Source organism: Mastigoproctus giganteus, chromosome 5 (genome assembly GCF_048544385.1).
Source record: "Mastigoproctus giganteus isolate SK-2022 chromosome 5, ASM4854438v1, whole genome shotgun sequence".
Classification (NCBI taxonomy): Eukaryota; Metazoa; Arthropoda; class Arachnida; order Uropygi; family Thelyphonidae; genus Mastigoproctus; species Mastigoproctus giganteus.
This window is the reverse complement of record NC_143579.1, coordinates 98,008,741-98,022,213: the sequence shown is the minus strand read 5'-3', so window position 1 is coordinate 98,022,213 and position 13,473 is coordinate 98,008,741. Positions and strand designations below refer to the sequence as shown.

Genomic DNA, 13,473 nt, shown 5'->3' with positions numbered 1-13,473 from the left:
TCCTTTGAAGGAAAATGCTTGAAATCGCTTTATAGACCTCAGAGATTGTTTGGCCATGGAAACGCTTGACACCTGGGGCCCCAATGTTTGAATAATTTGTGAATGCCATTTAATTGTTTTCTGACATGTTGGGTAACAGCTGCACTCAATGCTTCGAAAGACAGAAATCTTGTCTATGCAATGGTTTCTGGAGTTTGGGGAATTTAGCGTAACAACAAGGATTTGTATCAGGATTATGAGGTGAGTGAGGTAGTGCGTCTCACTTGTAATTAGCGAAAATGAGCTGTGCAGATTATGTTATGAAGCACTACTTTGTCTTGGAGTACTAGCACACCAGCTTCCAACATCTGTGGCCATTTCCGATGAATTTTTGGGCATAATTTCTAACAAAGAAATGTTGCGTAGTGGTCTCCAGGTACTGATCTTCCAAGTGGTGTGATCAGCAGCAGTAATGCCCTCATAATGGTAGGCCATGATAGCCATTTGTTTCACCTTTGATCACTGCCAGCAACATTTAGAGGAACTTGGCAAAGATAGATGCTTCCACTGAGCTGACAGTTACTTCAGCTCAGGTTCAAAGTTACATGCCCATGTCTCATCAATGGCAAAATGCATTTTAAAAACTCTTCATGTGTGAGTAACTGCACTGCAATTTCTTTACACTTTCCTTGTTGCTTATCTGATAGCAAGCGTGCAACCCACTGGATAGTGACCTTATGATTTTGTAACACCTCAGTTAAAATTTGGTGAGCAAATGATTTTGGTATTCCAGATTCACTGGTTACTTTTTCACAGTTCATGTCTGTTTTCCTCCAAAACAGTGTTAATAATGACTGTCTAGTTTGGAATGATGTGTTGTCTGTAGATGTTCTTGGTACATCTAGGCACTGCTTATCTTCAGTGGTGGTCTGAACACGATGAAACTTTGAGACTAAAATGCTAAGATCTACCATTGACTCGCCACACACTTCCTACAACAATTTATAAATTTGGGTTGGCATTAACCACACAGTTTCAATTATGATAACAATCTTTGATCTGAAACTGTAATCTGACCTGAAGCAATATTACTTCATCAATATCATCCATTTTTAAAAGCCTCTACATAAACCTTCAATGCAGGAACTTCGTTTCAAGCATACTAGTGCTTCAATTTATTATCCTGATAAATGGTAGTGTGCATGCATATGGATAGAGTGAGGAGGAGCACATGTAGATTACATGTGCATAATCCTTGTATTATAAACTGTCTATAATTATTTTAAAATACTGATAACGAGATGGCAGCACTTACCGGAAGATTTCAAAAGAATTCATACATAAACATAATTGACAAATTATTTTAAATGTACTCAAAGCAACCCTGAAAACATTTTTCACACACACACACACACCTCCTCTCCCCACCTTTAATATATAATCCAGTAAGGTTGGAGGGGAAAGTCTCAATCATCACAGCTATCTGTTAATTCAGAGCATGTGCATGCCTTTACCCTCTGTAAACCTAACATTCTTTTTAAGTGGAAGAGGCTGGATATTTATATTTTTTGTTTGGTTAACATTTTTTTTTGTTTTTTGGTTATTATTTTCCTAGGTAACCATAGTTATGCAGTCAATTCTGTTTCTTTTTGACTTATAGTGATTAAAGAATATTTACTAGGAGGAGGTCTCCTTTTAAACTTCACAACTGAACATCTGAGTTGATCTTGACAATTACTATCAGATTACAAAAATAAAACCAATCAATGCACTTTTAAACAACTGTAAACAGCATTCTCAAGCTTTAGCATAAGCTATAAAAATGTACTATGGTAAACGTTTTGCTGCCTTTGTTTAAAATTTGATGTACTAGGACAAAACAAAACTGATTTTTAGTAAATACATTAGGTATAGAAAAAAATTATTCCAAACGTTTTCAATCTGCAAAAATAATTTATACAAATGCTATCTCAACTGGTCACAGTTAAGATAATTGACATGATGCTGTATGTAACATATGTTACAATATTTTTTAATTCATTCTCAAAAATATCATTCTTTTAGAACCATATTAATATGGAGAAAAACAAACTATAATTGATGTGGAGAAATAACTTACATTTGGATAGGGAAACTCAATCTTAATATACGAGTCAAGGTCATCTGGTTTCCCTATAAAAAATAATCTTTGTTTGAATTATAATTAAAAACAGATTTCATATAAATAGAAAGGAAATTTACATAATGCAGTGGTTACAATGTTCATATATATATATATATATATATATATATAAAATAAATGAATAAATTTATTTAGTGCAGAATATAATATATGATAAAAGGTAGAAGCAAAGAAAGTACAGTGTACCCTGGTAGCGAAAGGCTGTGTGAACGAAGTAGGGGGGGGAAGTAAAGAAATCAGTAAGGGTAATAATTGAAAGAATATGTACCAAGTGAAAATTTGAACAAACGACCAAGGAGGAAATACATTGCCAAGTCTTTCATAATTTTTGTGTCTTCGTCAGAGGTCATCCACCAAAATTATGAAAAAATATAGCAATGCTCTTACTTCTGTTTCCGACATGTTCTGTATGCCAAAGCACGTGTTAGGGAACACGTGGTAAAATAATTTTGATAGGTAAAAAGTTAAAATTATGATAGGTAAAAAGTTAAAATTAATTATGATAGGTAAAATGTAATAAGTTAAAATTAAGGAAAAGCATACAGAACATGGATGACCTTACAGAAGTAAGTACAACCATATGAAAGTTGAGAACAAAGGGAATGCACGACGACAGTTAAGTAGTATACGAAAGACTGACTTACCGCTGTTGGCAGGACTAACAGAAAAGTGCGTGTCAGTGTGATACGCTAGTATTTATGTGCGGGTACGCTAACGGCACCTAGCGTATACAAATTTTGGTGTACGTAAATAAGTGGGCGGAGGGTTACGGTAGGTTAAATACATGATGTCCAAACTGCCCAGGATAGGTAAGAAATATGATAACTGACAAAGTAGCTGTTGAGGGAAGCTAAACTTTGTTTAAGGCGAAAAAAGTATGGGTAAAGATAGAAAAATAGAGCCCTGGTGTTGCGGTCGATAAACTAATGGCGCACAGGGCATAAAAAGGTAGAAGCTAGTAAAGTGGAAAGATGATTGAGGTAGAGATTTGTAGTGGTGCTCGGGTAGTTCGGGGTTGCTAGCCCGTTCCTTTAGATAGGACCCTGAACGAATGTCTGGGAGTGTGTGCATCATGTATTTAAAGTCAGTTGTGTAAAATAAATACATAAAGATATGTTAGAACATAATAATAATAAGATAAATATTAAATTATTAAATTATAATTACAAGATAAATACACGGAAGTAGGCCAATTGGTGGGTACAAGTTTTTCAGACTGTAAGACACCACAGAGGCCTCGTGTATTGTATATACACTATATACATACTTGATATTAATGGGGATAATTATATGTCAATAACACTGGTGATATTGATATCCTTTATTTTATTATACCTCAATATGTTGAGGGCTTTGCGGATGTGATGGCGTAAATAAGCTTTTGGAAAGAGGTTGTTCAAAAGTTTATTACATAATATCCTTATGTTATGGATTGTGGTTTCTGTATTGCTGCAAATAGTAGCTATACGAATGCATTGAGCTAGAATAACGTTGGCATGAATTCTTTTGGATATGTTAGAATTCCATTGTGTAAGGCTGACTATGCTGAAATTGAAAGCTTCACGTTTGTTGTACAAGTTTATAGTGGCTATATCATTCGTTACATTGATATCCAGATCCAAGAAATGGGCTGCTGTATCCGAGACGTTTGTTTTTTCCAATATAAGTTCTGCTGGGTACAAGTGTCCATACTCCATGATGAAGTTCAGGCAGTTGATCACAATGAGATCATCGATGTATCTGTATAGTATTAGGTCCTGTGGAAAAGCGGTTTCTGACCAAAATAGATATAAGTTGGCTATTACACATGAGGCTGGGCTGCCCATAGGTGTTCCTATCATTTGCTGATATATAGTATTACCATCGTATATAAAATTATTAGAAATACACAGGTTCAGTAAGTTGTTCCAGTGATGAACATTGCAGGTTATACTATCTTTGTATTTTGTATAAATGTCTTTTAGTACTGATTTCAGATTTGTTTGATCAATACTTGTAAATAGGCTTTGGAAGTCAAAAGTTTGAAGGTTATTAACTTTATTATTCTGTAAAAATTTTAATACGGGTAGGTTATTGCCTATGATTTTGCTGTTCTGTAAATTATTTAGCAGTGGTTGCAGTAGATGTTCAAGCATTTTACCCGGTTTGTGCACATAGCTATTTTTGCAGGAGGTTATGAATCTGAAACCTATGGGTTGTTTGTGAAATTTAGGAATGAAGTATATGTAAGGTAAGCTGTAGTTGTTCATGTTTAGCTTTAGTTTTTTATTGAAGGCTATGAGTTTTTTGGTAATAGTATTGCAGGTACTGGAAATAGGCTTGTAAGTATTACTTGAGTTCAGTTCAGTGGCTAAGGTTTGTGCATAGAAGGATTTGCAAATAAATGCATAATTGTTAGCTGCTTTATCTATAGGTGTGATGATGAAGTCTCTGTGTATTTCCTGTAGTTTTTGCTTTAGATTAGCCAGGTTGTAATATTTATTCTGACTATATATATTTGAACTGGATATAGCAAATTTATGCTTTAATAGGGTGAAAGTATGGCTGATCCACATTTGGTATGCCTCTATAGGTGTGTTATATTTGTAAGCTTGTTGAAAGCAGTAGTTTAACAGGCCATGATAAAGCTGTTTATTGAAAGTGGTAATATTTATTCGTGTGCAAGGCCTGAATTATTCTATTCTATTATATAACTTATTCTATTCTATTATAACTCTGTCATCTCTTTCTGCTTTCCTACATCTTTTCTATTACTATATTATTATTACTATTATTATTATATATATATATATATATATATATATATATATATAAAGAATAAACTGCAGCAATTATCAATCCACTGCAGGATGGAACCCCCCCTCAACAGTTCATTTTGAGGGAAATGGACCATAATTTGCTATGCTGGTCCAGTGTGGGTTGGCAGATCAAATATATTTAGCAGTCAGGGGCTTGAACATCAGTCTACTCAGAGAGTGTGTGCTACTGCATTCCCACTCCTGACTCAATTACAGAGTCCAGAGAGTGTATTAAATGAAGTCAAGAAGAATCCATAATTATCCTTATTTAGTTTGGAAAATTGGTTTCTATGTAATATCTCAACCATTTGATTTAACTTCAGTAATTAAGTTGTCTAGGGCCTGCAATTTAGCAGGTCCCATCTCAGATTTTGTTGCATTAACTAGATTACTTTTTAAAATCAAGCACGTGTAAGTAATTAGCATTAGTAGAGGCATATGATGCAAGAATGCAAACTCATACAGCATCAGTTAAAAGAGGGGAAAAAAAACCATCCCAATTTAACACATCGATTCCTCAAAAAGTTTGTCCAGTTCTTCCCTGAATTTAAGCTATCGACTTTCACAGCGACAGATGAAAGTTTGTTCCAGAAATTAACCACCAGATGGCTAAAAGAAAATTTCCACACATCTATTTTGCAACTGTCTTTCTTAATTTGAATTTATGTCACCTCAGGTCTGTAATCTGAGCAAGAGGAAGAATCCAATCAGCATTGAGCTGGTACAAACCATTCATATATATATATATATTCATTGACAAGGTTCCATGAGCTGCTCTGGCAAGTAATGCATAGTTGGTACGTTACTCTGGGGTTACTGCTAACCAAATGCAATACTTTGCATATGTCGATGTTAAACTTCTCTCAGCCCATCTGCTCAATTTTTCTAGATCCTGTTGCAGTAGTGTACTGTCATTAACTACCTTGCCAATCTTTGTATCATCTGCAAACTTCGACATTAAGCCTGATATACCTTCATCAATATCATTGATAAATAAAGAAAACAACAATGGGACCAATACTGAACCCTAGAGACTCCACTAATAACATTAGTCCATGAAGAGCAGTAGCCATTGATTACTATTCTCTGTCTTCTCTTTTCTGGAATTAACAGCAGCAAATTGCAAATTTCAGTATGGCATTAAAAGAGCAAGCTGGTGCTCTTAATGCCATACTGCGCCAATTTGTACAGCAGTCTTCCATGTGCAAAAGAATCAAAAGCTTTCCTGAAATCCAAGTATATGATATCAAAATTATTTTTTGCATCCAGTTCCTTTGTGACCACATCGTAGTATCCAATCAAACTAGTCAGACAAGACCTCCCTGTAACAAACCCATGCTCTGTCTAAACTATAACTGCAGTCTTATTTAGATGATCCTGCATTGGTTCTTTAACCATTGACTCGATTATTTTCCCCAGAACAGAAATTAAACTAACAAGTCTGTAATTACTTGTGTCAACCTTTGATCCTAGTTGTGAATTGGGGATAAATATGCCCATCTCCATTCCATGGGGACCTCCCCTGAATCCAAGGATGCTCTCATAATTATGACCAAGGGTTTGCTTACTTCCTTTGCTGCCTCCTTTAATATAACTGGATAGATCCCATCTACCTAAGTTGCCTTTCTTATGTTTAACTTCAACAATTTCTCTTCCACTTTACTCTCAATTATTACAAAATCATTTAGCTCCCTGTTAGAGTTTGATAAACTTCTGGTCTCCACTTCCCCACAGAATTCCACAACTGAATGTAGATGCAAATACTCAATCACTCTGTCAGCTACCTGAGTAAGATCATCAACAGTCTTACCATCAATATCAAGTGGATTAACCTGATTCATCCCCATCCTTCTAGAGTTTACATAAGTAAAGAACTCTTTGCTGTTTTTCTTTGCATCCTTTGCCAAAGATTTCTAGTAATCTGCCTTCACCTGCTTAACCTCCTTTGTGACTTTATTACAGACTAGCTTATCTATAGGAGGCTTCTGTGTATCACTTAATAATTTGTATGCATTCCATGCAGGGCCGGAATAAAACTTGTTGTGGCCCCAAGCTATAATATGTATGAGGCCTTTCTCTCTTACAGTTCACCTGTGACAAAAAGGATTTTTTAAGATGGAGCAAGGCCCCTTGTATTGCGAGGCCCTAAGCTGTAGCTTATATGTAAATCCGGCCCTGATTCAATGCATTTTTCTTCTCTGCCATGAGTCTCATTAGTTCTGACATCCATTTAGGCCTAAACCTTGAACAGTATTCCTTAGTTGGTATGAAAAGCCTAGTAGCTTTCAAGATTAATTCTTTGAATGCTTCCCATTCAGAATTTGCTGTTGGTAACATCATCAGTTGGTCTTACTGTATAGAATTTTAAAACTGTCTGAAACTGTCTGTTTTTGCTTTCAAAAACCATTCCCGTTCCCCCTGATGGTAGTTACATCTTTAAGTAAATCCCACATTACTATACTGTGATCATTGCTACCTACTGATTCTTTTATCTGCAGATTCTTAATGCATGAATAATCACTGCTGACAATCAGATCAAGAGTATTACTCCCTCTGGTTGCCTCTCACACATGCTGCTGTAGAAACAGTGCAACCAAAAATCAAACTGTCTAAAAATACTAAACATGAATGCACATGATTATCTGCTTCATAACAGTGGCTGTTAGGGTGGCCAATACTGGAAATAATGACATTATGAATTTTAAATACCTAGTTAAACTCTAAAGGAGTTAAGAACTAGAAAACTGTAATAATAAAAAACAAAATAATAATATCAATGTACTACATTTAATACTTATAATATAAATCAAGAAATCAAACAAAAACATTGTGTCTATATGTGAGCAATTTTTGGTAGTTTTAAAAACTAACGTTAATTATTAATATTGGCACATGTCATAATATAGTAGTATGAACAAAATACAAACAAAATAATCTACTGTTGTGCAAAAAAAAGTATATCAGTCTGCAAAAAAGATGAAAAAAGCTTATTTAAAAAAAATTTTTTTTTTTTTTTTTCTGATGTCCCACTAAATGCTGCTATTTCATTCATTACTACAGTTTAGAACAAAGCCAGGTTTAGCTTTATTTAGCCAGGTCAGTCTTTCCAAGGTGAACTAGGAAAGACTGACCGACACCAGATATGAGTTACGTAATGTTTCTCCCAGTACTGTGTATTATTAAATGTGGCTTATATTTTATTCTTTTTTTTTTTAATTTAAATTTTTTTTTTATATTTAAAATTTTTTTAAATTAAACCATGTGCCATAAACAATGGCTGGCATACCAGTAGTGGTATGCCAGCTTTGGTATACCACTACTGGTATGCCAGCCATACCACTGCTGGCATACCAGTAGTGGTATGTACCAGTTTGAGAAACCACGCTCTAGACTGGGAGAAACCAATTAGTTTTGATCACAGTCCGTATTATAAAAAAATATCTTATCACGGTCCGCATGCTTGAAATTAAAATAAAATTAATAAATCATCTAATAAATATTAAGTGATATTTATGTAATTACTATAGATACAATGCTAAAATTTATGTACATACACATATTAATGAAAAAAAGTTTTCTAAAACAATTTTTGTAAAATCTGGAACACACATTGTACTTGATATTTGAAGCAAATTTCGCAGATGACTGTTCATTAGCCGAGAACAAAACTTGTTCTTAATTTTGAAAACGTTGATTATTTTTGAAAACATTGATTCACATATATATGCTGATCCAAACATTGTACATAATTGAGTACACAGTTTCCTTATTTTAGGATACTTTTCACATTTCACATATTTTTTATTTTCAACAAAACTGTTGAAAATCACTCAATTTCATTAATTTTATCTTTCAAAGCAAAATCTTCTTGAAAATCAGTCGTTTCTAATTTCAGTGCAGCTTTATTACTTTTAAATGATTTTGCTGCCTCATTAATCTATTCCTCATTTGGTTCAAGTGAAAATGGACATACGGGGAGTTGTGTTGATTTTCCCATTTTTTTTTAAAATCTGCAAACCATTCGTCGAATCTATGTTTTAGTTTTTCTAGAAAATTATTGTATTCGCTTTTATCTAATTGTATATTAAGTTCTTCGGTCAATACTTCTTTCATACACGGAAAGTGCAGCGCCTCATAATTAAATCAAAGGAAAATATGTCGAGTTTCTTACAAAATGATTGTACAACCGACAGCACAAGGGCTCACATCTGGTGAGTATGGGCTTGGCACACCCAGGGTCCTGAGCTGGATATCATCATTCTTTCTTGGTGATTCCCTTCTACTTCTGACTCTCTCTCTCTCTCTCTCTCTCTCTCTCTCTTGGGGAAATTGAGAAATTTTTTTTGACTGGTGCAGCATAAGCCTTGCACCATATGGCTAATAATAATAATAATAAAAATTTGCTATAAAGAAGTTCGTAAAACAGAGGCCCGATTATATATTTAAATTAATGATTTAGGTTCATTTACCTCACGGTCCACAAAAATTTTTTTGCAACCCATCTAAGAGCAGGGGTAACCAATTAGCAGACTGCAATCCACTAATTGGTGACCTCTGCTTTATGTTTCAAGCCAATATGCATATACAATGGGCCCTAAATAACTGTCATTACCTTGTTCCTTAAAAGTGCAGCAGATAATTAAAACTATTATCAGCATTAATAGAGGCATATGATGCAAGAAAGCAAGCTTATATACAGCATCAGCTAGAGTTTACAAAACCAAGATCCCGGGATCCCAAATATCGGTATCTAATTTAAAAAAATAATTGTTTATGATTTAATCATAAACAATTAATCATATAAAGGTGATTTTATAACCACCAACAAAAAATGATATATATTTGCAAAAGTATACTGCAACAGAATTTGGCAAATAAATTGTCATGCAATTAGATTCCAAAGCTCATTGGAACAGTTTATTGTCCATGCTTGAAAGCTTTTTGAGTTGAGATATTGTGTGCAGAAAGCTTTAAGTGATTTAGATTTAAGCATTTATTTTTGTGAGGATGAATTTAATTTATTATCTGCGGCTATATCTACAATAGTTCCTATAAAGTTAGCAGTAGATGCGCTATACCGCAAAGAAACAAATCTTTTAACTGCAGATGCTAACATAAAATTTATGACAAAACCCTTGGCAATCAAAATTCTGAAATAGCCACAGAACTGGATACCGCATTGAAACTCCGTACTTCACAGAGGTGTACACATTTATCACAGGTTCTTCGGTATTTGCAAAGTGGGACACAATACGATTGAAAATTATTTAGTACACGTTGACCATCATTAATCTGCCCACCGGTAATCCGGTTACACCGCTAATTCGGACATAATTTCCGCAAACGTAATTTTAAATTTCCTGGGTCGGCGCACTGACCAGCCGCTACTGTATTGGTAGCGCTCATTGCAGCATCAGCTTTGGCACGAACTCGTAAACACTGGCAAGCCATGCCCACTTGTTTTTCTGCATTTATTATTATAACCTGCTCACATTTAGCCCCAGCCATGGTTACAATGCATAAGGTAAGTGCCTCCCATGATGTGAAGTGCAAACAATGTACACTGTCCATAACAGATAAAGTTGAACGTCTGAAAAAAACTCGACAGCGGTGATGTAGTAGTAGTAATAGTGATGCAAGAAAGCAAGTGTGCAGCATCAGCCAAAAAAAAAAAATTTACAAAACAAATCCCTCTAAATTGATTTAGAAAACAAATGTTTATTACACACCCAAATCCCTCTTATCCAGTTCCTCCTTAAATTTATTTAACCTATCAACTTCCACAATGACAGATGGAAGTTTGTTCTTCCATCTGTCATTGTGGCTGGCTAAAGGCAAATTTCTGCACATCTATTCTACATCTGTGAGAAGTTTAACTCTGCTTAATTGTAAATTCCAGCAATTTCTCTCAGTTCCTCTTATCTTAGTAATTTCCTTTTAGCCATTCCTTTCTAGATTTTTTTTTTTTTTTTTTACAACACACTTGTACAAACTTGCGGAAAAACACAACACAATATGATGGATAACAGCGTGCTAACGAACTTGTTTTCACAAAATCTCTAACAATACTGACAAACTTATTGCGATGTTTGAGAGTTTATTTTAATGTAATTAGTTTTATTGCAGCACTCGCTGTGAGTGCAATAAACTAATCACAAACGACCTTCATATGTATGCTGTAATAGCGTTACACATGTGTGGCCGACATGGCTTCTCAAGAAATAAAGTAACCAACACATGTGGCCATGTTGGCCACATATATGCAACATAAAAAAATACTTTTTTTTTTATATATTTTAAGCGAAAAAACGACAACACCGACATTACAATATTTATTTTAGAATTACTAATCAAATTATTTCCTAAATATTTTTTGGCCCCTGGGGAATTTTTTCTTAAATTAGCTTGGCAGTCAACGTGTTAAAGGTAGAAGGAGGCGGTTAGCTGTTGGGTAAAATGTATGTGCTAAAATAACCATCGGTGATCCGGCAAACTCACTAATCCAACACCCCACAGGCCCCAACGCTGCCGGATTAGTGATGGTTGACCTGTATTAGTAATGGCCATATATGGTGCAAGAAGGCTTAAGACTTATGCTGCACCAGGAAAAAAAAAAGTGGGTAACATATGCATTTCCCTCCTCCCATGAGTAACTATCCAGCTGACCTTTGAATTTCCCCAAACTCAACCACCGACATAGGTAACTTATTCCAGTAATTTATAACTTGCTGGTTAAAATAAACTTCCTGCAATCCAGCCTAAATTTCCCCCCATAACTCTAATTTATGGCTCCTAGTTCTAGAATCATTTATAACTGTGAAAATTTCATGCTCGTTCACTTTACTTTTCCACTCAGAGACTTAATACCTCAATCAAGTCTCCTCTAAGCTGCCTAGTTTCCAAGTTGTAAAACCCACATATACGAAGTCTGTAGCAGTAACTTGCCCTTAATGCTCCCGAACACTCCAATTTGAACATCAGTTTTTTAGTGCAACAGTATCAAAAGCTTCTCTGAAATCAACGTATATGATATCAAAATTAATTTTTCTATCCATCCAGTTACTTTCTCAGTGTATCATAGTTCCAATCAGATTGGCCAGACAAGATTATCCCTTAATCCTGAATCCAGGGGTGCTCTCTCATAATTGTGGCTAAAGGTTTGCTGACCCCTTTTGTTGCATCTCTTAGTATAATTGGTTATATATCTCATTTTTTCCCATGTGCCCTTTTTTACATTTAGCTTTGTTAGAATTTGATACACTTCTGGCATTCCAATTTGAACATCAGTCTTTTAGTGCAACACATTCATTTTTCATTCATTTCATTTTATTTCAAATCAACATTCATTTTTAGTGCATCAGTCATTTAGTGCAAAAACTTTGTTTGGCATAACAAGAATGCAAAATGGGATGACCTGTGAGATTTCTTTTCTTCTTTTCCTTGGTCGGACTACTGTTTCAAAACTTCTGATGTCAACATTTGCTCAGATCGTGTCAGTGAAATTATTCTTGTAGGAACCGAATCCTTTATCCCACACTCCGCTTTAAATAAAATCTCGTCCTTTATATAAACCTTGGTTTACCAATAAATGTGCTAAGGTCATTCAGGAGAAGAATGTTGCATATCATAATTGACTTGTTTCCAATTCTTCAGTTTCATTTTCTGTCTACGCCAAAGCTCGCAACAATTGTAAATAGATTTTGAACAGACTAAGATTACAAAACTTGCTTCTTGCCCTAATGGTAACCGAGCATTCTGGTCTCTTGCCAAAATGCTCGGTTACCATTAGGGCAAGCATTCTGGTCTCTTGCCAAAGCTATTGGCCGCAACTTTTACCCATCTCTGCCTCCCACCTCTGTCAAAATCAGATGGTTCTGTTGTCACTTCAGCCAAGGATAAAGCTGACCTGCTAGCATCCTATTTTTTTTCCAACTCATGTATTAATGATCTTGGTAAAACACCTCCGACCATTCTCAACACGCTCCATTCAATGCCTCCTGTTGTCTTCGGTCAAAAGGATGTTAGCAGGATTTTGACAAATCTTGATGCTAAGTTCCAGGTCCTGATGGTATTTCTCCACTTGTTCTCAAAACCTGTGCTCTTGAACTTACTCCTGTTCTTTGCCGCCTTTTTTCACTTTCTTATTCCAAAGGTGTTTTTCCTTCTGCTTGGAAATTTGCTCATATCCAGCCAGTTCCTAAAAAGGGTGACAAATCCCTCCCATCCAATTATCGTCCCATTGCAATCACTTCTACCCTTTCTAAAGTAATGGAGAAATCAATTAACCGTCAACAATTAAACTACCTATAAACCTTTCGTCTGATCAACGATCACCAGTATGGATCACCAGTATGGATAACATTTGTCCATAAATGTTACCCATTCATGGACAAATTCAATGGAAAAGTTCAGTGAAACATAAGCATCTCAAAGGCTTTCGATCGTGTTTGGCATAGAGGTCTTCTAAACAAGCTTCCATCTTATGGTTTGCCAACTGTTTTTAGTAATTGGTTA

The 13,473-nt window shown here is 35.1% G+C and overlaps 1 protein-coding gene across 2 annotated transcripts in view; it reads right to left on the bottom strand.

Moving 5' to 3' along the window:
- Positions 1-13,473, bottom strand: part of l(2)gd1 (lethal (2) giant discs 1) — a 518,195-nt gene that overhangs the window by 91,002 nt on the left and 413,720 nt on the right. For both annotated transcript variants that reach the window (XM_090373359.1, XM_090373358.1), the window contains exon 19: positions 2,099-2,151. In XM_090373359.1, the coding sequence (XP_090229485.1) occupies positions 2,099-2,151 (53 nt within the window). The remainder of the gene's footprint in view (positions 1-2,098; positions 2,152-13,473) is intronic.